At 34.6% G+C, this 23,939-nt stretch overlaps 2 protein-coding genes and 2 long non-coding RNA genes across 7 annotated transcripts in view; 1 reads left to right on the top strand and 3 right to left on the bottom strand.

The window, feature by feature from the left end:
- LOC103911576 (uncharacterized) overlaps nt 1–1,323 on the bottom strand; it is a 66,473-nt gene extending 65,150 nt beyond the window's left edge. Inside the window, exons 1-2 of the mRNA XM_087265509.1 lie at nt 996–1,323; nt 440–576 (exon numbers count right to left, since the gene is read on the bottom strand). The gene's annotated coding sequence lies outside the window, so the exon portion shown is untranslated. The remainder of the gene's footprint in view (nt 1–439; nt 577–995) is intronic.
- The window catches only part of LOC147842870 (uncharacterized), a 469,436-nt gene extending 452,696 nt beyond the window's left edge, over nt 1–16,740 (bottom strand). Inside the window, exon 1 of the long non-coding RNA XR_015498564.1 lies at nt 16,584–16,740. This is a non-coding gene — a long non-coding RNA (uncharacterized LOC147842870). The remainder of the gene's footprint in view (nt 1–16,583) is intronic.
- clcn6 (Cl-/H+ antiporter 6) overlaps nt 699–23,939 on the top strand; it is a 43,409-nt gene continuing 20,168 nt past the window's right edge. Inside the window, exons 1-17 of one of the 4 annotated variants that reach the window (XM_087265416.1) lie at nt 699–1,112; nt 2,516–2,575; nt 2,763–2,828; nt 2,900–2,965; nt 6,163–6,229; nt 6,319–6,425; nt 7,256–7,382; nt 8,428–8,495; nt 8,653–8,711; nt 10,751–10,883; nt 10,966–11,079; nt 13,025–13,191; nt 13,289–13,406; nt 15,522–15,651; nt 18,618–18,771; nt 20,258–20,414; nt 21,682–21,788. In XM_087265416.1, the coding sequence (XP_087121542.1) occupies nt 6,384–6,425; nt 7,256–7,382; nt 8,428–8,495; nt 8,653–8,711; nt 10,751–10,883; nt 10,966–11,079; nt 13,025–13,191; nt 13,289–13,406; nt 15,522–15,651; nt 18,618–18,771; nt 20,258–20,414; nt 21,682–21,788 (1,376 nt within the window). In that variant the 5' untranslated portion in view covers nt 699–1,112; nt 2,516–2,575; nt 2,763–2,828; ... (1 more) ...; nt 6,163–6,229; nt 6,319–6,383. Of the gene's footprint in view, nt 1,218–1,283; nt 1,366–1,709; nt 1,824–2,515; nt 2,576–2,762; nt 2,829–2,899; nt 2,966–6,162; nt 6,230–6,318; nt 6,426–7,255; nt 7,383–8,427; nt 8,496–8,652; nt 8,712–10,750; nt 10,884–10,965; nt 11,080–13,024; nt 13,192–13,288; nt 13,407–15,521; nt 15,652–18,617; nt 18,772–20,257; nt 20,415–21,681; nt 21,789–23,939 lie in introns of those variants that run through there. The other 3 variants (XM_087265418.1, XM_087265417.1, XM_087265415.1) reach the window with 3 other exon arrangements.
- On the bottom strand, nt 17,711–23,029 carry LOC141375940 (uncharacterized). The gene is made up of 3 exons (XR_015498552.1): nt 21,097–23,029; nt 19,475–20,868; nt 17,711–19,439 (listed from the first exon to the last, which is right to left on the bottom strand). It is a non-coding gene; the product is annotated as an uncharacterized LOC141375940 (long non-coding RNA).

Raw genomic sequence — 23,939 nt, 5'->3', positions numbered from 1 at the left:
ACAGTTGAGTCATTTTAGAATGACCAAAACAACATTTCAGATGTTTTACAGTGTGCTCAGCCTGCTGCTTTGTCCATTCACACACATTTTTATCATCACATGATCTCTTATAACAAAATCACATGACTTTTTTAATGTACACACTGGATTTTTTTTTTTATCGTAGTTTTACATTGCTAATCTAATAAACAGTTTTCCTACACATATTAGCGCAAGTTTATTCATGCGTATATGTTTTTTATGTGCATTTTCAAAATTAATGCACATGCAAAATGCATATAAAAATAGGTGGATGGAAACGTAGTTTCTAAACCACCTATTTTTAAACTAAACCACACATTAAACAATTTACTTAATCTCATTTGTATTGTATTTAAAGTCAATCAATGTATTTGTTATTTCTGTCCTGTAAGGGACGCGTTCCATTCATGAAACTTACCTCAGTCACTCTCATTAGTGTTATAACTGTATTATTAACTTTTAAAAATTAATTTCAGTTAAGAGATGCACATTTGAGAGGGGGTGCATTATAGAGTAGGGGTGCGCCTCCTGGCACAACAATGGAAACCAGACAACCTGTAGGAAAGTAAACCCACGTAAACAAACTTGCAACAATAAAACTTAACAATCAAAGTTATGAAGCTCTAGTTTGTTTTTTTACAAACGTAGTTATTTAATGTTAGTCTCAGTTGACTTCCATTCAATTATAATGACAGAGCCACAATTGAATTTGTACTAACGTTAACGTTAGTAAGAAATGCAGACCCCAGTTTAACAACTGCAATTAGAAAGTTTTTTAATGTAATTCTTACTTTAAATTGGAGAGCTTTATAATTAAATTGTTAACGTTAACTTACTAGTTAATTATGACGAGTACCTTAATGCTAAGTGCATTTTAAGCTAATTTGGCTTGCCATATGCAGCGGAGCAATTTGCCCTGGATTGGTAACGTTAACGTTAGTAAGTTACCACTTGAGTAACAGAGGGTCACTTACCCTTCCTGTGATCGAGTAAACTTTCTTCATCTCTAATTTATACGTGTTTTAAGATCATTAAACCCTTCTAACGTTAGACGTGAAGTTACGGTCGCTTGGCGGACCCCAACAAAAAAGGTTGGTTACCGTTAAAACCGTTAAAACCATGGTAAAAATTTCCGTAAACTGACTGAGGTAACGTTAGACGCATCGAAGATTTAAAAGGACAACTTAAAGCGGAAGGTAACTTAATAATTACTTAATAATTAATATTTTTTTCCAAATATATACATCTCTATTTTTCAAAATGTTGAGACGCGCTGCATTCGTTGCCGTGAAATAAAATGGCGGCGAGCGTAACGTTAGAAGTGACTCGACTGAAAAAAAACAGGTTGGATTTTGAGTTCTGGGTTTGGGTTCGCTTGATAATGTGGACCTCTGTTATTCTACAATACAAAGTTACTTGTCAAATAACTTAACAGGGAATATTATTTTGAGTTTAAGTTATTTAATTAGCTTGTTTGATGAAGACTGTAGAGTAATGCATAGCAAAAAAATACTTCGAATAATTTTTTAAGTAGTTTGTGATGTATGTATGTTAAACCACCCACAGCCAAGTGGGAACCAACTTTACCTTACCGTAAAAAAATACGCGCCTAAAAGTTCCTCGCCTGCGTTTAAGCTGCGCCGCCACTGCGTGCTCGAGCACATCCACCCAGCGTGTGATGGTCATGTGATCAGATCTGTCTAGCGGTGTGTGTTGTGTTGCTGAAGATGGCGTGTTGTGGAGGATGTTTGTGTTGTCAATGCTGCTGCAATGAAGGCGAAACAAGAACACCAGAGGAGCTGGTATGAGTCCGTTTATGCGTGATATCTGCTTCCAGATCCGTTACACTTTATTGACTGAAACGCGCGTGCTTTTCGTTGCTTTAATAAGTGATGCTTCCCCTGCTATTCTCCACCCAGATACACTGTAAACAGAATAATGTACATTAACACTCTGTTTAGCAAGCATTAGAAGATTCTGAGATGATATTCAATAAGCAGTTTTTAATAATATGTATTAGTCACGAGTTTATTATATTGTACCGCTTTTTTGGGCATCTTACAGGATAATATATCATAAAGGATATGCAATTTGGGCGTTATCACCTGTCACTATAATATTTTTCTCATTAGAAAGTTCACCAAATTATTAGACACAGCTTATGTGTGATGAATAACCTCATAACAATGGGACGAATAACCTCATATAATACTGCTTATCAGTTACTTATTGTTGTGAAGAATTGATATTGTAGCAGACAAACCATTATCCTAGGTATAGTAAAGTAAAATGTCAAAGATGTGCTCAGAATAAGTCATGCCATTGTGTGAAGTCGCCACAGGCCATCTGTTCTTTTTAAAGACAGAGATCTCAATCTGGGAAACCTCAGAAACGTCAAAAGAAAGCATCTGAATGGGGGGTTCCTTTCTGAAGCATCTGGTCTCTTTTTTCAAGCATGTTAAACTGATTTCATTGCTGGCTTTTTGCTTATTAGACAATACTCGGTGAAACCAGAGAAGATGATGATGAAATATTGCCAAGAAAAGACTATGAGGTCAGTAAATAACGGACAACGCTGATTATAACACGCCTTTAAAAGCAATACTTGCATGCTCTTATGTCTTAATCTACCATTTTAAAATAATACAGACATTGCATATTATATATATATATATATATATATATATATATATATATATATATATATATTGTGTTTTCTGTTTTATCTCTTGGTTTTTCAGAGTTTGGATTATGACCGTTGTATTAATGAGCCGTTCTTGGAGGTTTTGGAAGGGTTGGATAATAAGGTAAACTTTGTGATGAGCACTTTATCTCAAATGATTTTTTTACAAATTGTAATAAATCATTTACCTCTCAGAAAGCCAGAAAATATGAAGCAATAAAGTGGATTTTAGTCTTCGCGATTGGAGTATCAACAGGACTGGTGAGTTTTAAAAAAATTATTTTGATCAAGGTTCTAGATACTGCAAATACATCAGAGTAACCTTAAACTAATATATATATATATATATATATATATATATATATATATATATATATATATATATATATATATATATATATATATATATATATATATATTAGGGCTGTTCGATTATGGGAAAAACCATAATCACGATTTTTTTTTATCATAATTGTAATCACAATTATTCAAAACGATTATCAGTTGAAGTCAAAATTATTCGCCCTTCTGTGAATTTATTTTATTATATATATATATATATATATATATATATATATATATAAGCAGGTTTAAATATTTTGAAACTTATTGTAATAGCTCGATATTATTAGCCCCCTCAAGCAATATATATTTTTGATTGTCTGCATAAGAAACTACTGTTATACATTGACTTGCCTATTTACCCTATTTAAGCCTTTGAATGTCATTTTAAGCTGAGTACTAGTATTTTGAAAAATATCTAGTAAAATATAATGTACTGTCATTATAGCAAAGATAAAAGAAATCAGTTATTAGAAATGAGTTATTAAATCTGTTATGATTAAACTGTGCTTTAAGCATCTTCACTGTATTTTTGATTTTATTATTGATTAATAATAAAAACAGTCGGCAGCAGCAGGAATATCGCACACTGCCACTTTAAGAATAGTGCGGCTCTGATATGGTTTCTCTTTCACATGTCCTTTGATTCTCAACTTGTTAGTTTATTACACAAATGAGGGTTAATATGAATAATCACTAAACACCGTGCTCTGACACAAATGTGCATGTATTTTACTATTAAATTACATTAAGATGGCGTTAGATGTGTGTGTGCCCTGCTGTCCGAAGCTAAGCACAGCGAGATGCTGGAGATGCTGGAATAATCGTTTATCTCGATTAATGCTTTTTCATAATCGTTAAAAGCCAAAATCGAAATCGGATTTTGATTAATTGCACAGCCCTAATATATATATATATATATCCTCTGCCATTTTATTAGGTACACCTTACTAGAACTGTGTTGGACTCACTTTTGTCTTCAGAATTGCCTTTATTCTTCGTGGAATAGATTCAACTAGATACTTGAGGTATATTTATTCTTCTTGAGGCCTTTATTCTTCGTGGCATAGACAAGATACTTGAGGTATATATATATATATATATATATATATATATATATATATATATATATATATATATATATATATATATATCCATGATACAATTCTCCCACTCCACCACATCTCAAAGCTGCTCTATTGGATCAAGATCTGGTGAATGTGGAGGCCATTTGAATACTTCCCTTCTTAGACTTTACAGACCTGAAACTTGCCTATAGCACTTATTCATTGTTGCTCTTGGTTGTGTAAATTGCTTCCTTGTCCTCATTTGTAAGTCGCTTTGGATAAAAGCGTCTGCTAAATGTAAATGTAAATGTACAGTGAACTCATTGTCATGTTCAAGAAACCAGCCTGAGATGATTCACACTTTAAGACACGATTACATATTGCATTATCCTGCTGGAAGTAGCCATCAGAAGATGCTCAATTTGTACTAACGGGCCCAAAGTGTGCCAAGAAAATATCCCCCACAACATTACACCTCCACCACCAGCCTGAACCGTTGATACAAGGCAGGATTATTTCATGATCCCAAATTCTGACCCTACCATCTAAATGTTGCAGCAGAAATTGAGACTTATCAGACCAGGCAACGTTTTTACAATCTTCTATTGTCCAATTTTGCAGAGCCTGTGTGAATTAAAGCCACAGTTTCCTTTTCTTAGCTGACAGGAGTGGCACCCGCTGTGGTCTTTTGCTCCTGTGGCCCATTCGCTTCAAGGTTCGACGTGTTGTGCATTCAGAGATGCTCTTCTGCAGACCTCGGTTGTCACGAGTGGTTGTTTGAGTTACTGTTGCCTTTCCATCAGATGGAACCAGTCTGGCCATTCTCCTCTGACCTCTGGGATCAACAAGGCATTTGCATCCACAGAGCTCCCCCTCACTCTCTTTTTCAGAGCATTCTCTGTAAACCCTAGAAATGGTTGTGTGTGAAAATCCCAGTAGATCAGCAGTTTCTGAATTACTTAGACCAGCACGTCTAGCACCAACAACCATGCCACGTTCAAAGTCACTTATATTACCTGTCTTCCCTATTCCGATGCTTGGTTTGAACTGCAGCAGATAGTCTTGATCATGTCTACATGCCTAAATGCATTGAGTTGGTGTCATGTGATCGGCTGATTACAAATTTGTGTTAACGAGTAATTGGACAGGTGTACCTAATAAAGTGGCCGGTGAGTGTAGGTTTATTACATTAGTAATAACTAATAAGTTTAATGATCAGTTTCATGTGTGCAAATTAAGCATCTTTTTTTAGCCAAATGTATCTTTGCATTGTCAATATAGAAAATGACCACTGAATATGAATATGCATGCCAGTATGGTTGTTTTAGGAATACAAACCTACACACTGCATGGGTTGGGTTAAGCAAACACTCCACTTTTTGAAGGGAATATGCTCAAGTCCCCAATAGTTAAACAGATTGGTTTTAGCATTTTTGTAGACTTTCAATAATTCCTATTTGAATATAGACTCTTCTGTACAATGACATTATACATTGCCTGAAAATAGTCTGCAGCTAGGTCAATAGGTAGCAGTACTTTATAATATCATTGCACGTGCTGCACCTTGATTTGTTACGCCAGAATGAGAGTATAGTTCCCAGCCTTATCAACCTACAAAATTGTTTTCAGCTTCTGTCAGTTTTTGTACACAATATAACTACAGAAGGATCAAGCTTCAAATAGGAACATTATTATTTTTTTTTTTTTCTTTTACGAGTGAGATGCTAATGGTCTAATCCAGTTCAATGATTTGTGCTAAGCTAAGCTCAACGTTCTCCCTTCAGACCCAGATATTATCTGAATAGATAAAAAAAAAAATGGTCAAACTGAACTCTTTGACACTAGTTTACTCGGAAAATAAGCCCATTTTTAAAAAAGTGGAATGTAGTTAATTTAAAAGAATTGTTACCAAACATAAAACAAGCCAAAAATATATTATAGACTCTTAAGTATTTCAGTTAAGCTTTTATTATTATTATTATTAATACTTTTTTTTATACAGTTTCTGTGATTTAAGGTATATTAAAAACTATACATTTTCTTTTTCAGACTGGCCTTTTCGTTGATTTCTTTGTGCGGCTTTTCACTCAGCTGAAGTTCAACGTGGTTGGGCAATGTATCCTTTCTGCTCAGTGCTGCTGTGTGTTTTGGTTTATGTATTTTTATGCTATTTTGTTGTGTTGGAGTCCTTGACGTTATATTCAGCTGTGGAGGAATGCAGTGAGAATGGCTGTCTAGCTCTTTCATTACTGGAGCTGCTGGCTCTCAATATGATGTTCGTGTTCATCTCCAGTGTTCTAGTGCTCATTGAGGTTAGTGAATAATGTATACATTTAACAGTAAAGTCATTTGCCAGATTAGTTAAAACGTGCTTTAAGGACAACAGAGTGAAAGTTTTGGAGTGGCCATCACACAGCCCTGATCTCAATCCTATAGAAAATATGTGGGCAGAGTTGAAAAAGCTTGTGTGAGCAGGACAGCCAACAAATCTGACTCATGATGTGGCAAAATTCCTTCAAACTTTTGTGAAAAGCTTGTGGAAGGATACCCAAAACATTTGACCAAAGTAAGGAAAGCTAAAATAAAAAAATACCAAGGAAATGTATGTAAACTTTTGACTGTCTAGAACAGGGGTCACCAAACTTGTTCCTGGAGGGCCGGTGTCCTGCAGATTTTTGCTCCAACCCTAATCAAACACACCTGAACAAGCTAATCAAGCTCTTACTTGGTATACTTGAAACATCCAGGCAGGTGTGTTGAGGCAAGTTGGAGCTAAACTCAGCAGGGACACCGGCCCTCCAGGACCAGGAATGGTGACCCCTGGTCTAGAAATTAATAGAAAATTCTCAAAAAAAAGAAAGAAATTCTCTCATTATTCTGGCATTTAGCAAATGTAAATCATTAAGGTAATCCTAACGGACCTAAAATAGTAAACGTTTAGTATGATTTACCATCAGGCATTTTAAAAAATGGTTATGTTCCTTTTTTTATAGAGTATGTAAACTTCTGGTTTCAAGTGTGTGTGTGTGTGTGTATATACACATGTATATATTATTTAAAGTGCTTTTTTAGCTAATTCAATAATATTCGTAAAATGCGTTATTGGGGGAGTAAAAAGTTGCTTTGTTTCTCTGTGTATCAGCCTGTTGCAGCTGGGTCGGGTATCCCTGAAATTAAAAGTTACCTTAATGGAGTAAAGGTGCCAGGAATTGTGAGGCTGCGAACCTACATATGTAAGGTGACGGGGGTCCTGTTTGCAGTTGCTGGAGGTAATTATGATGAAAATCACATAAATCAGTAGAGGTGTTAACCTAAACTGGTGTCACGGTTCGGTTCGGTTATGATTATCATGCCATCAATTCAGTTTAACTCGATATCTCAGTGCATCACGGTGCAATAACGATGCTTTTCATGCAAAATGTCATATTTTACTTAGCAACACAATCATTTTTGTATTAAAATCGATCATTTATAAGTAGATTTACTGTATATCTATATATTATTTCATTCATTCATTTTCTTGTCTGCATTGTCCCTTAATTAATGTGGGGTCACCACAGCGGAATGAACTGGCAACTTATCCAGCACATTTTTACACAGCAGATGCCCTTCCAGCTGCAACCCATCTCTGGGAAACATCCACACACACATTCCCACACACACTACAGACAATTTAGCCTACCAAATTCACCTGTACCGCATGTCTTTATACTGTGGGGGAAACTGGAGCACCCAGAGGAAACCCACGTGAACGCAGGGAGAACATGCAAACTCCACACAGAAACGCCAACTGAGCCGAGGATCGAACCAGCCACCCAGCGACCTTCTTGCTGTGAGGCGACAGCACTACCTACTGCGCCACTACGTCGTCTATATATTCTTCGTAAAACAATTTTGTTCTGTAATACAAGCAGTCACATATATGAACTGTACCTTTAATTTTACCTGCTCAAAAAAACTCTTTTTGAATGTATCAAACAAAAGTACATGCATAGAACAGCAGCAGCATTTATAGCAAACAAACAAATGTAAATTTTGTCCTGCTTGCTTTTTGAGGACTACTGAGTGAGTCTTTAAATGTCTATGATTGATCGTGTGCTCAACGGAAAAGGCTGCAATTGATGTTCAGTGCGGGTCTGGCACTGTTCAGCAAACAGTGACACTGATGTTAAATGGCCAAAATTATTACTGAACCGATACAGAATTGTTTGTGTCTGCATTGCGGTGCACCGAAGAAACAATTAATTTTAACACCCCTATAAATTAGCACTACAAACAAGTCAATTCTAAAAAGTGTTTGTCTTTTTGTTTCAGGATTGTTTGTTGGGAAGGAAGGACCAATGATTCACAGTGGAGCAATAGTAGGGGCGGGACTTCCTCAGGTACAGCTTGATATGTTTTTAATATGATCATGACAGATTTCAATAATCATTAACCTCAATGAATGTTAAGATGACAGTATTTTGTGTTGTCTTTAGTCATTTCTGCATCATCTTTTCTGTCATGGTCTATTAAATACCTGCTTGTCTGTCTGGTTAGTTTCAGAGCATCACCTTCAAGAAGATCCGCTTTCATTTCCCTTATTTTCGCAGTGACAGGTTAGCAAAGCATCACTACATCCAGCCAATCAGTTATGCTGTGCAAAAGTGAACATAAAACAGAACTGACTGGGCTTTCAGTCACTTTTTATTTTTAGTGATGTGGTGTATTTTTAATACAAATACGAATAATATAAAACAAAAAAATATATGTTTTCAATGTAAAACCTATTTTAAACAAAATTAGTGGATGGTTTTTATTCAGAGAAAACTATTTAAAAGGTATCTTCTGGAATAATATTTGAATGTTTATCATTGACTAACGTAAAAGACCTTATTTGACCTTTTATCAATATTGTTATACGATGCTTGTTTAAGAAACCTTTATGTCTGAAAAATGATGTGTTTAATATGCGTTACCAACGTTGTCATTAATATAGCCAATGCTGCTGGTATGACATTAAAACAAACAAACAGACATTAATAAATAAACAAACAAACAAACAGACTAAAAAATAAATTAATACTTAAATAAACAAACAAACAAACAGTCAGATAAATAGACAAATAAGTAAAGAGATAAATAAATGAAAGCAGAAAATAAATGAACAGATCAATAAACAAACAGACAAATAAATAAATACATAAATAAACAAACAGACAGATAAAGAGTTAGATGCTAATGGTCTAATTATTTTCAATGATCTATGCTAAGCTAAAAGTGCTTGTGGATATCAGCTGAACAGATTCAAAAGTGGTAAAACTCAACTGTTTAACTCAAGGTCACTTGTACAATGAGATAATAATCTCATTTATCTTTGCCCTGATGACAGTACATGCTGTTTTAGTAGTTATTTTGCTTGTATTACACTAAAAAAGAAATTTAAATGCTTAATTAGAATAAATACTGTAAATACACAAATAAACAAACAGACAAATAAATGAAGAGATTAATAATAAAGCAGAAAAATTAAACTAATAAATAAATACATAAATCAAAAAATAAACAAACAGACAAATAAATAAATACATAAACAAAGACAAAGGCGTGGGATGCTAAAAATCAACTGTTGAACTCAAGGTCACTTGTGAAATGAGATGATGATCTCATTTGTTTTTGCCCGATGACACTACATAATATTTTACTAGTTATTTTGCTAGTATTACACTTAATATATTTAAATGCTTAATTAGAATAAATAAATACGTAAACAAACAGATAAGTAAATAATTAAACTGACAAATAAATCAATAAAACAGACAATTAAATAAAGTTAAACAAATAAATAAAAAGCAAAAAAACAAACAGATAATTGAACAAATAAAAATTAAAAAACAGAAAAATAATAAATGAATAAACAGAAAAACCCATACATGAATTCATTAAATAAATACATAAATAAATAAATAAATAAAAATATTATTAAATGAAAAGTTAAACAAATAAATAAATAAAAAACAAAAATCAAAAAGATAAAAATGCTTAAACAGACAAATAAATAAGTAAATACATGCATAAACAAACAAACAAACAGACAATTAAAGAGATAAAAAAATAAATACATAAACTGAAAAATAAATACATACGTACATAAATTGTTTTGTAGGAAAATTTGCAGTACGTGATATGTATACAATGGTAATAATTCAATAATCCAGTAGAAACTTTCTATATTTCTGGTAGCTGCTAAGGAAATGTTTCCCTTTTAATTTAGTTAAAGTCTAACTTAAATAACTAAAGCAAAATAAAAATGAACATTTTACAAATCATCAATGTTTAGACATTATTAATAATTTTACAAAATAATAGATTCTACAGGTACAGTGGATAAACAAATGAAATGGCAAAAAACACATTTAGTAACAGCAAAAGCTAAATAAAAAAAACTTTCACAATATTATCACAATTATGTTATATATATATATATATATATATGATGATGTTATATTTTTATTTATTTAAATATATTGATATGATCATTTATTTGATATCTTTAGAGTATTGTGCTCTGCTGAAACAAACACAGCACTATAGATGTGTGTAGGTGAATGGGAAAATTTAGAATTTGTAAAGTGATGTGTAATGTTTGTCTTTTAAGGGACAAAAGGGATTTTGTCTCTGCGGGGGCAGCAGCAGGAGTTGCAGCTGCCTTCGGGGCACCAATAGGGGGCACGCTCTTCAGTCTGGAGGAGGGGTCGTCCTTCTGGAACCAGGCTCTCACATGGAAAGTGGTATGTGAATGTTGGCAGCATTTAGTTTGTACACAGAAAATGCAACTGAACCTTAATGCGTCGTCTCTCTTTTGTCTTAAAGTTGTTCTGCTCCATGTCTGCCACTTTTACACTCAACTTCTTTCGTTCTGGGATCAACTTCAGTAAATGGGGGTCATTCCAGCTGCCCGGCCTACTCAACTTCGGAGAGTTCAAGGTGATTAAAACATAAAAACGTATTTAAATTATGTAAATTAGCTGGTTGTAATGATACACACACTCAAAAATGACTTTTACTGCTTGTTCAAACGACTCATTTAAAATGAGCGGAATCAACAAAGTCAACTTAATTGTTATATGTTCAATCCACCTAAATTTGTGCAAAGTTTTGGTAACACTTACACACTATGGGCTCTATTTTGACGGTCCATGCGCAGAGCGCAAAACGCAGGGCGCAAACTCTTTCAGGGCGTGTCAGAACGCATTTTTGCTAATTTACGGACGGGAAAACCTGCTTTGCGCTAAGGCGCATGGGCTAAAAGGGTTGAGTTTATTTTCTTAATGAGTTATAGGTGTGTTTTGAGAATAAACCAATTAGAGTCTCATCTTCCATTCCCTTTAAGACCCAGCTGCGTCGCGCCAAGAGCGCATTCGCTATTTACAAGACGCAAAGTAAGTCTAAGTGGAAAAAATGAGCATTTCACAAGCAAACAGTTAACAGTTTTTTTATCAGAAAATTGTTAAACAGAGCATCTACTGCTTGAGAAAGAGAGATAATGGAACTACTTTCACATTCGCTCTTGGATAGGGAAACCTTTACGCACAGACATCAATTAGCCTATAAATAATTAATTTCGATTGTCAAGCACAAAGATTTGTTTCAAAACTATTTCTAAATTCAGTTCTAATTTCTAGCAAATGAATAAATAAACAATAATGACCAAGTGTGGTCAAAATACTGAGTTATTTCCAAATACACCTGCCATGCCCTATATGGTCTAAAACCTGACAGGTGGGCAAATCTAAGCTTGTTTTTAATAAAACAAATATAAATATGGATATAATAAATAATACTGCTAATAATAATAATAACATTATACAAAAGCAAATTGTTATGAATGAACTGAAAAAGCCTCCCGAGATGAAGAAGACATAAAAGCAGTGATTTTTTCATATTTATGTAGGCTAGAAAATAATATGTTTTGTAATATTTTAATCCTTTATATTTATATCCTATATCTATTCTTAATATATCCTATATATATCCTTAATATTAAATTTTTTTTCATATGTAAAGATATTTGTCTATTGCTCTCTTTTGCGTATTAAGCAGTGTGTAAGCGAGGCGCAACTCTGCGCCGGAGTTTAGACCGGGTTTGTTTTGGTCTAATGAAAAATCTATTATAGTTTCTCAAAATAGTGACGCGCCAGCAGTGCGCCTCAGAACGCCTTTCTTTTTAGACCAGAACGCCTATGGGTATGAGTGCTAATGCATTTGCTATTTAAACAGCGTAGCGCAACGCCTCAAAACGACTCTTGCGCCAAGCTGAAACTACCAAAAGACTATTGCGCCGCGCCACACTGCGCCGGGTGTATGATAGGGCCCTATAAATCATTTATTAAGCATTAACAAATAGTTAAATCATTATATGTTAAGCATTAACTTTTCATTAATAGATGTTAGTAAGTGGTTTTTAAATGCAGCTACAAATCCTGGCTTCTAAGCACATACAGTTGAAGTCAGAATTATTAGCCCACCTGCGTCAGTAGCCCCCCATCTTTTAAAATCCAAATCTGAAGCAGAAAAAAAGCCCCTCATAAAAGACGGCGTATCAGCGCACAGTTACATTAAAAACATATATTTTGATTCATGTCTTCTGATGGGTTCTGTGGACATAGCGGCTTTTTCTGTCAAAGGCAAATGGCGTTTAGAAGCTTTTGGAAACAAACTGTTACTTCTGAATGCGCTGACGCTGGGATTTGGATGATTTGAAGCAAATATATCTGTTAAACATGTGCTACGTGCCTAAAACATTCGCTCAATGCCATTAGCTAATTTTTGGCGGAAGTGACGTTTAGCAGCTTTCGCATCTGAACATCTGAACAAACTAAAGCAGGTTGTAAATATACATGCCTCTATTGTTTATCTTTGCTGTCTGCAGTGTCCAGATGGAGATAAGGCCTGTCATTTGTGGACAGCAGTAGACCTGGCATTTTTTGTGTTGATGGGGGTGGCAGGAGGTCTGCTCGGTGCTCTGTTCAACTGCATCAACAAACGGCTTGCCAAATACCGCATGAGAAACGTCCATCCCAAAGCAAGATTCATCAGGTACTTGAGAAACATCTTATACTGAATAAAACTACACAGAAAATACTTTTAAAATTGAATTAATCGGATACGACCTAATTTCTTTTATTTTTGGCAGGGTGTTGGAGAGTCTGTTGGTATGTATGGTGACCACACTAGTGATCTTCATGTCTTCAATGACTCTGGGAGAGTGTCGAGATTTGGTCTCCAACGTGAATAACAACACTTCAACACAGGTCAGACTGACATCTGCTTCTTTACTTTCTCTAAAAAGTGCCATCACATACTGCATTGGTTCAATAAGTTAAAGGGCTCTATTTTGACAGTCCATGCGCAAAGCGCAGGGCGCCAACGCTTCAGGACGTGTCAGAATCCTCTTTTGCTAATATAAGGACGGGAAAATCTGCTTTGCACCGTGGTGCATGGTCTAAAAGGGTTGAGTTTATTTTCTTAATGAATTATATATGCAGGGTTCAACGCTATGGATTTTTTCTACTGGTCCGATCGGGCAAGTGGTTCAGATTTTTACTTGCCCTGCCAAAATTTTCACTGGCCCCACCAAAAAAAAAAGGAAGTTAATAGCAATTTTTTTGCCACATTTTAAATAATGTGTCAAAAATAAAGTCTGTGAATCTAGAATTTTAATATTTAAAATAAATTGTAAATAAAAGTGTTATGCAAACAAAAAGAGCAGTACAGAAAATGTTAAAAAAAGGTGGCTGACTTGTCAAACTGGCCGCAAACTGTGCAAAATATCACATTTTTATTTTGTTCTGTTAGTCAGACGTAAATGTCTACTTCCAAGACGTTAGAAACAGACATTTTCTTTTAGCCTTATAATTTGATGTTGCCTCCATGTTGCCGTTTCTTCGCTGGACTGGTTTTTACCAGGTTACAGAAAAAAAATATCATGGTCAATCCAATAAGAGGAACTGGAAAGCAATATGGTGTTTACGACATAACAGAGAAGGTAGTGTTTAAAAACTTAAAAGCACAAACTCAATTGACAAATAGTCACAGACAAATTAAATGTTAGTGACAAGGCAGCACTGTCCCAATCGGGCCAGTAATGATCCGGTCTACTGTCCCAAGTGTCTCTCAAGCTGGCCCTGGGCCACTGGGCAGTCCTTATTGTTGAGCCTTGATATGTGTTTTTAGAATAAACCAATCAGAGTCTCATCTCTCATTCCCTTTAAGAGCCAGCTGCGTCGCGCCATGGCAAATTTGTTATTTACATGACGTAAAGTAAGTGTAAGTGGAAAAACTGAGCATTTCACTGGCAAGAAAACAGTTAAACAGAGCATCTACAGAGCGAGAATGAGAGACAAATTATTAACTTCCACTTTCGCTCTCGTGGATAGGGAAACCTTGTATGCACAGACATCAATAAGCCTATAAATAATTAATTTAGTTTGTTAAGCTCACATATTTGTTTCAAAACTATTTATAAATTCAGTTCTAATTTACAGCAAACGAATAAATGAACAATAATATGAAGTGTGCTCAAAAACCTGAGTTATATCCTAATACACATGCTGTGCCCCATATGGTCTAAAACCTGACAGGTGGGCAAATCTAAGCTTTTTTTAATAAAACAAATATAAATATGGATATAATAAATAATACTGCTAATATTAATAACAATATACAAAAGCAAACTGAATGAACTGAAAAAGCCTCCCGAGATGAAGAAGGCATGAAGGCAGGGGTTTTTATATTTATATAGGCTAGAAGTTTTGTAATATTTTAGTCCTTTTTATTTATATCCTATATATATCCTTAATATTTTAACTCTTTTTCATATGTAAAGATATTTGCGCACTACATCTTGTGTGTATTGAGCAGTGTGTAAGCGAGGCGCACAACTAACGCGCTCTGCGCTGGGCAATAGACCAGCTTTGTTCTGGTCTAAAGAACAGACTATTATACTATTTACAGAGTTTACATCTATCTTTACCATTGCACACACTTTGTAATATTTTATTTGTCAAGTTTAAGAGTCTATGTAACACTTATATTCATTTTATTACAAAGAGATCAGATATTTTGTTTAATTTTTTTGTTTTTTTACTATAAAAACTATTTGCCTTAGTAATGTTTTTAAATTAAAATTAAGTGGTTAAATAAAAAAATGCTAATATTTCTATATATTGTTAAAAATATTCGATATATGAAAATATTTAATGATATAAAACATGATATCGTGCTAATTTTTTTTTTTTTTTGCAATATGGCCCATTAATTCAATTAACATTAGCTAATACAACATTATTGTAAAGTGTTACCTTTTTTACTTTGCAGTATTCATCAGTTGCTGTATACTGTAGGTGCAGTAATGGTGTGTTTTGTAGGGGTCTGTAAATGAAGAGGTCAACTCAACCATACGCCGATTCTTCTGTTACAACAACACGTATAATGACATGGCAACCCTTTTCTTCAACCCTCAAGAAGTGGCAATTCACCAGCTCTTTCATCAGAATGGTAAAAACATCCTATGCATCAGTGTACTGTATGAGCTTTATTTAGTATAAGTGATGTATAAGTGCTTTGCTTTAGCAACCCTGCTGTTTTTTCCATCAGCCTATACTTTCTCTAGGCATTTAAGGAATTTCAGTATTGCACTTTAGGGTAACACTTTACAATAAGGTTCAGTAGTTAATGCATTTACTAACATGAACTAATCATGAACAACACATGTACAGCATTTATTATTCATAATTGAACATTTACTAATGCATTATTAACATTCAAGTCCATGCTTGTTAACATTAGTTAATGCACCATGAGTTTACATGAACTAACAATGAACAACTGTATTTTCATTATCTAACGTTTAATAACATGAATAAATATTGAAGTAAATGTATTGTTCATTGTTTGTTCATGTTAGTAAATGCATTACTTAACATAACTAATGAACCTTATTGTACAGTGTGACCCACTTTAGTTTAATGGTACAGTACAGTACGGGTCGGTACAGGTCACCTATATCAGGCTTGCATTTCCACTGCCAAAACCGTTTCAATGGTATACAACAGAAAGTTTCAGTCTACGTCATTCACACTTGAGAAAATGTCTACAGTAAAGCAGTACGGGTTGTTCACATATCATATGAGAAGTTCTTCTCACAAAACAGATGCTTTATACACAAATAGACGTGCGGCGAAGGCACTCGAGAAAGCAAAACCGCTCACGCTTTAGACGATTTTGTAAAAAACTACGGGGAACAGGATAGATTCTGCTTGTGCTCTTGGCTTTGTGGCTGTTTGCAAAGACGACGATAAGGTTGGTTCAAGCTCGGGTCGACCATGGCTTGTTATTATATGTATATATTAATACGATGTACTTGGCTGTGTATTTAAAAATGGCGCTTCCTTTGTTTTCATTCTTCCGCTTGTGTACGTGCTGGTGACTAGGGTTGTAACGGTATGAATTTTTTACAGTATGATAATCGTCTAAAACAATACCACGGTTTGACGGTTTCGCGGTATACGGTATGTTACAAATGTTACAAAATAATAGAACAGTGAAGCAAATTTGACTTTTTCCAAATAAAATATTTTCAGTTACTATAAACAACACCACTTACAATGAACAAATAAAAAAATAATAAAATAATAAATAATGTGTCAAAGTCCAAATAAAGTCCAAATAAACATGGTGCAAATCCTCAGTAAAAAAATAGATATAAATATTTACTATACTATAAATAGTTACATAACTAAACTAGATTCAATATGGAACATCCTTAGGTTTTATGTGCCAGCATGGATATGGTTGTCTGTGGATATGGATTTGGATATGGTTGTCTGCAATGCAGACAAACAGCTGCACCTTCATTTGCGTCTTTTGAAAACAGCAAGAGCAGCAGTTCGTCTTTGCTATGTCACTGTTCTGTCATGTTTCTGTGCTGCTGTGCATGTAAAAGAACTTAGTATGAGAATTATTTCATGCAAAACTTTTTTTTTGCGTTTTGAATGTATGCCTATCTCTTATTCCGTGTTGTTCAAAAAGCTCATTGTTGCTCCACAAACAAAAGCGAAACCTATGCTTATTGGTTGTGATATAGCGAGTTTGAACCAATCTGGGCATGGAGGAGGGACAATGCATCAATATATCATGTCTGGTTTGTCCGGAGACACAGTGACGAGCGTTTCTTTGTCAAATCAGCGTTGTCAAATTTTGATGACGTAAACGCACTGATTCCGGAGCCTCTGAAAGTCCGCGAATGTTATGGAAAGCTGAGACTCTCTTCTTTATGCCAATCTTTGAATTGTATGAATCGGATCAGCGGATCAAAAGTTATTAAATATTTAAGAGCAATACTTATTTTTAGCCGCGGGCGGCTGTCTCAGTCTTTAAGGGTTAAAACCGTTGATATGCAATTGTTCATGGTATGATAATCGTGCACGTTCAAATCGTGGTAGACCGTCATACTGGTATATTGTTACAACCCTACTGGTGACGTATCTCTCTAAGCCAGTGGTTCTCAAACTGTGGTACATGTACCACAAGTGGTATACAGGCTTCCTTCTAGTGGTACGCAGAGGAATCGCTGAATAATTCAAGTATAAAAAATGAACGCACTTTTAAACCTGTGACGCTTACAATAACAACGATGCGATCAGGAAATTGATTTTAATAGGCTAAACTTTTTATTTTATTTTCATTTTTCTAATGTTTGTTACGTATTCTATCATTTGAGGTTATTTTCCTCCCCATACTTGTAACGGTTGTTGGGGGCATATCTCGTGTTTTTATATCCCAATGTTGACAGGTATAGTTTAATCACTTGCTTCTCTGACACACACAGCCTACTCTAACGAGCAGTAAGCAAATCTAATTTCTAATTTAAATATGTAAATAATAATAATGTATTAGTATCAATTGGTTAAAAATAAATAAAAGCAGTAATCGTGTGCTTCCACAACTTTTTTTAAACGGGCAAAACCACACTGCCGTAAGGGAAAGACGTGTGCTTTATTTTATACAACAAGAAGAAAGTGTGTGAAACAATAATCATTTCAATCATTTCAATCCAAATTGACATTGACATTTTATTGAATGAATATACACCCCGACCTCTTCAATGCTGCCAAAATATGTCAAAATAAAGTGAGTTTTTCCTATAAACGAGCAAAATAATCTACCAATGGGGTAAGAAAATTATCTTATGTAGAAAGGAAAAACAAGATTATTTTGCTCACCCTACTGTCAGATTTTTTTGCTTGTTTTAAAGAAAAACGTACTTGATTTTGGCATATTATTTCCGAAAACAAGAAGATGTTTTGCTGGCCTAGAAAATGCTTCTTGATATAAGAAGGTTTAGATATTAGGACTTGAAACAAGCCAAAACATTTAAGAAAAGCATTTTTTGCAGTGTGTTCTCTGCAGAAATCAAGTTAACACTTCTCTTTTCTTCCTCCTTGTCTGTTTTATCCCCACAGCTACTTTTAGTCCGGTCACGCTCTCCCTGTTCTTTGTGCTGTATTTTTTCCTGAGCTGCTGGACGTATGGCGTGTCCGTCCCGAGTGGTCTGTTTGTCCCTTCACTTCTCTGCGGAGCTTCACTGGGACGCCTTTTAGCCAATGTCCTAAAAATGTAAGATGAATTCCTGTTAACAATGTCATTAGTGGTACTAATGATGGCACGATTTGACGAAAGTGATGGGAGAAACAAAGCACCATAAAAAAACAAAACCCGCATTCATTTTTTATTTATTTTTTTATTTCGTAAACTTTGATTTGAAAGCTTAACATATAAATGCACATATCTATTGTGGGCTCTGCTAAACAGGCCAACAAGAGATTATTAATTACTATAATTTCTTTTCATGCTACAAATGTAAACAATCAGGTAAAACCAATTAAATCTGTTCAGTGATTTTAATCTTAGGGCATCACAGTGATGCAGTGGGTAGCACGATCGCCTCACAGCAGATCGCCAACAGTTTGCATGTTCTCCTTGTGTTAGTGTGGGTTTCCTCAGGGTGCTCCGGTTTCTCCCACAAGTCCAAAGACATGCGCTATAGGTGAATTGGGTAAGCTAAATTGTCTATAGTGTATGTGTGTAGGTGTTTCCCAGTGATGGGTTGTAGCTGGAAGGGCATCCGCTGTGTAAAACATGCGGATAAGTTGGCGGTTCATTCCGCTGTGGTGACCCCTGATTAATAAAAGGACTAAGCCAAAAAGGAAATTAAAATCATTTATTAATCTTTAAGGTACTTAGAAATACTTAAAACTTTAAACAAGTGTTAAACTTGAAGCTACCTAAAACTTAGAACTACTGTTAAACTTGAAGCTACTTAAAACTGTTTTAAACTCAAACCTTTTAAACATTAAATAACTTAAAGCTTAAATTTTAACTACTTGACTATTTAAACTTTAAGCTACTTAAAAATTAGAACTACTTAAATACTTTTAAACATAAAACTACTTTAAAACTTGAAGCTACTTAAAACTTAGAACTACTTAAAACTACTGGTAAACTTAATGCAACTTAAAACTGTTTTAAACTAAAACCTTTTAAACTTTAAACTTAAATCGTAGAACTACTTCAAGTTTAAATGTAGTTTAAAGTTTTAAGCTACCTAAACTGTTTTAAACATAAACCTTTTCAATTTTAAGCTACTTAAAACTACCTAAAACAGCTTTTAAATTTAAAGCTAATTAAAACTTAGAACTACTTAAAACTACTTTTACACATAAAGCTTCTTTTAAACTTAAAGATACTTAAAGCTTAGAACTACTTAAAACTACTCAACCTTTGAATTTTTTAGGTCCCCATGAAGTTAAAATATTGTTTTTTTAGATGTTAATATCAGTTACATGTTAGTCCTAAGCATATCTTTAAGCTAGTGTGCTCCAAAACCTCTAATAAACCTCCAAAGCTTGCAGTTTGTTACTTCTGCCTAAATAACTGAATCTTTTTTTTTGACATCACATCATACTTAAATTAGATACTTGTTCCAAAACAAATGATTTATAACAATTTTGAAGCTTCATTGAGCAGTGATTCGAATGCAGCCATCAAGTTTTTTTTCTATTAAAGTATTTTCCCTTACTCTTAAAATGTTGTTTAATTGCAGAAACTTCCACATGCAAATCTATTCGGGGACCTTTGCCTTGATTGGAGCAGCTGCATTCCTCGGAGGTGTGGTCAGAATGACCATCAGCCTGACAGTCATCTTAATCGAATCAACCAACGAGATCACTTATGGACTTCCCATCATGATAACACTAATGGTAGGAAAACAGTAATCCTTGTAATAACATTTTAAAAAATGTTTATATGTATGGGAAATCTTCATTTAGGGGATTTGCATAGTATTAATTACTTTAGAGGGGGTAATTTGTGTCAACATTGTGTTTCCTTTATTGACGTTTTCTTATGATACTATAATTAAAAGCTACAAGTAAAGAAGGTTCCAGAAGATATTTAAATATTTGTACTTTGTATGATGTTTGATATAATATTATTAAAAAGTTACCAATAAGGTCTCACACTCACCGGCCACTTTATTAGGTACACCTGTCTAACTGCTCATTAACGCAAATTTCTAATCAGCCAATCACATGGCAGCAACTCAATGCATTTAGGCATGTAGACATGGTCAAGACGATCTGGTGCAGTTCAAACCGAGCATCAAAATGTGGAAGAAAGGTAATTTAAGTGACTTTGAACGTGGCATGGTTGTTGCTGCCAGATGGGCTGGTCTGAGTATTTCAGAAACTTCTGATCTACTAGGATTTTTACAAACAACTATCTCTAGGGTTTACAGAGAAAGGTCAGAAAAAGAAACAATATCCAGTGAGTGGCAGTTCTGTGGGCACATATGCTTTGTTGATGTCAGAGGAGAATGGCCAGACTGTTTTGAGCTGATACAAAGGCAACAACAGTAACCTAACCTAAATAACCACTCGTTACAACCGAGGTCTGCAGAAGAGCATCTCTGAACGCACAACATGTCCAACCTTGAGGCGGATGGGCTACAGCAGCAGAAGACCACACCAGGTGCCACTCCTGTCAGCTAAGAACAGGAAACTGAGGCTACAATTTACACAGGCTCACCAAAATTGTAGAATAGAAGAATGGAAAAACTTTGCCTGATCTGATGAGTCTTTATTTCTGCTGCAACATTCGGATGGTCGGGTCAGAGTTTGGCATCAACATCATGAAAGCATGGATCCATCCTTTCTTGAACATGACAATGAGTTTACTGTACTCAAATGGCCTCCACAGTCACCAGAACTCAATCCAATAGAGCACCTTTAGGATATGGTGGAATGGGAGATTCGCATCATTAATGTGCAGCCGACAAATCTACAGCAACTGTGTGATGCTATCATGTCAATATGGGAATATTTCCAGTACCTTGTTGAATCTGTGCCATGAAGAGTTAAGGCAGTTCTGATGGCAAAAAGGTGTCCAACCCGGTGCCTAATAAAGTAGCTGGTGAGTGTGTACTTGACGGTGAAATATGCATTTCTAATTGGTGTTATGTTTTATCAGGTGGCCAAATGGACAGGAGATTTCTTTAATAAGGGAATATATGATATTCACATTCACCTGAAAGGAGTTCCTCTGCTGGAGTGGGAAACTGAAGTGGAGATGGACAAGTGAGCGTCTTTTTTCATCTGTCACATTAAACTGTAAACAGATAAACAGACCATCTGCAGTTCGAGGATAAAATATGAGCCCCCTCCTTTCAGCCTCTTTACTTTCTCTTTACTTTGGTTTACTCTTTACTCCTTTACTTTCATGGAGTAAGGAAACGGTGGGAACTCACTCCACTGAAGACATCCATTAGCCTACATATTTAATTTCGTTTGTTCAGTTGTTTCCAGCAAACTAATAAATGAACAATAATAGCGAAGTGTGGTCAGAAAACTGAGTTATATCTGAACACACGTCCTGTTTATGCCCCATATGGTGATGCAGACATACCCAAAACTCGACTGGTGAACAAATCTAAACTTGTTTTTAATAAAACAAATATAAATGATGAATAATACTACTAATAATAACATCATACAAATGCAAATTGTCATGAGTCAACTGAAAAAATCCCCCCGAGGTGAAGAAGGCATGGAGGCAGAGGTTTATTTTTGTAGTAATTGTTTTTGTAACATTTTAATCCTTTAATTTTGTTTCATATGTAAAGATATTTGAGTATTGCTGTACATCCTGCGTGTATTAGGCAATGTATTATTGTTTGAACCTGCATAGGCGCATAACTTCTGTGCTCTGCGCTTGACTTTAGACCAGCTTTTAGTCGGTCAATGGCGCAGTCTATTTTAGTTCCTCAAAATAGCAACACGCCAACAATGCACCTTAACACACTTCCTTTTCAGACCAGCACACCCATAAGTCCACAAAGCAGCATGAATGCATTTGCTATTTAAACAGTTTGGTACAAAACGTAAAAATGATGATGGTCTGTGCCTTATTACGTCGGGTCTATAATAGGGACCATAGTTTGAAAATGAACGTTAGAACTGACTCAGTGTAAACCAATAAATATCAGTCACTCCTGAGTATATACTGTACTTTAAATATAGTTAAAGAGGTTTAATATGTATTAATTTTAGGGATGTCCTGATCAGGTGTTTTTGCCGAGGTCAATTAATTTGATTTTGAGTATCAACCGATACCGAAACCCGATCCGATACTTCTATAATACATAAAAAAAAGAAGAAAGAAGAGCGAAGAAGCATTTCCAGTGTGTTTCTTATTTTTATTTAATTCACCTAATTTTAACATTCAACAACTTTAACCAGCAGAGCACTTCTGTGAGGTAGCTTGAACAATCAAGTAAAAAATAACATAAATTCTTCACTTTTGGACTTTAGGGCAACAGTAAATATAAAAAAAATCTAATATAAAACAAAAAGCAAATCAACTTAAAATAGCCGGCAGGCAATCCCAAGTTTACAGATCTCACAGTTTGCTATGGCAATGTTGTCGTCATCAGCTTTATAATACCTCAAGACGCCAGACATACTCACGCTTTCCTCTTCAAGCTGCTTGTATTCTACTTTGCCGGTATTTAACCAACTCTTCAACAAAATGATGCCATACCCCATGCGTTGCTCTTTCTGTGTAAAGTCAAGAAAGAAGTTTTACTCTTTGCCACTGAATAACTATAGATGTGTTAAAAAATAATGAGAATTTGTATATACACATATATATTCGAGTCCTGATCGGAAAGTAATGTTTGATTCTGATCGAGTCCGAAACAACTTGAACGGGCCCGATTTCTGATCATGTAATCAAATCTAGACATCCCTTATTAATTTGATTTTAAACCTTACAATATCATTACCTTTTGTTCTTTCTTTCTTTCTTTCTTTCTTTCTTTCTTTCTTTCTTTCTTTTTCTTTTCCTTTCTTTCCTTTCTTTTTCTTTCTTTCTTTTTATTTTATAAATAATATAAATAATAAATATAAATAATATTTTCTGCGCTGTAATTGAGAATGGACTAATTTTCGATTTATTATTAGAAAAATAGTTTGTATGTGATCAATGTTTTTTGTGATGTTAAATAGTGTTGAATAAGGTTTAAAATTCTTTTTCTTTCTTTCTTTCTTTTCCTTTCCTTTCTTTCTTTTTCTTTCTTTCTTTCTTTCATTCTTTTTATTTTATATATTATATAAATAATAAATGTAAATAATATTTTCTGCGCTGTAATTGAGAATGAAATAAATTTCGATTTATTATTAGAAAAATAGTTTGTATGTGATGTTAAATATTGTTGAATAAGGTTTAAA

This window comes from Danio rerio, chromosome 8, assembly GCF_052040795.2.
Source record: "Danio rerio strain M-AB ecotype USA chromosome 8, GRCz13ab, whole genome shotgun sequence".
Classification (NCBI taxonomy): domain Eukaryota; kingdom Metazoa; phylum Chordata; class Actinopteri; order Cypriniformes; family Danionidae; genus Danio; species Danio rerio.
Note: the sequence above shows the minus strand (reverse complement) of the source record. Positions and strands in the feature narration are given on the sequence as shown.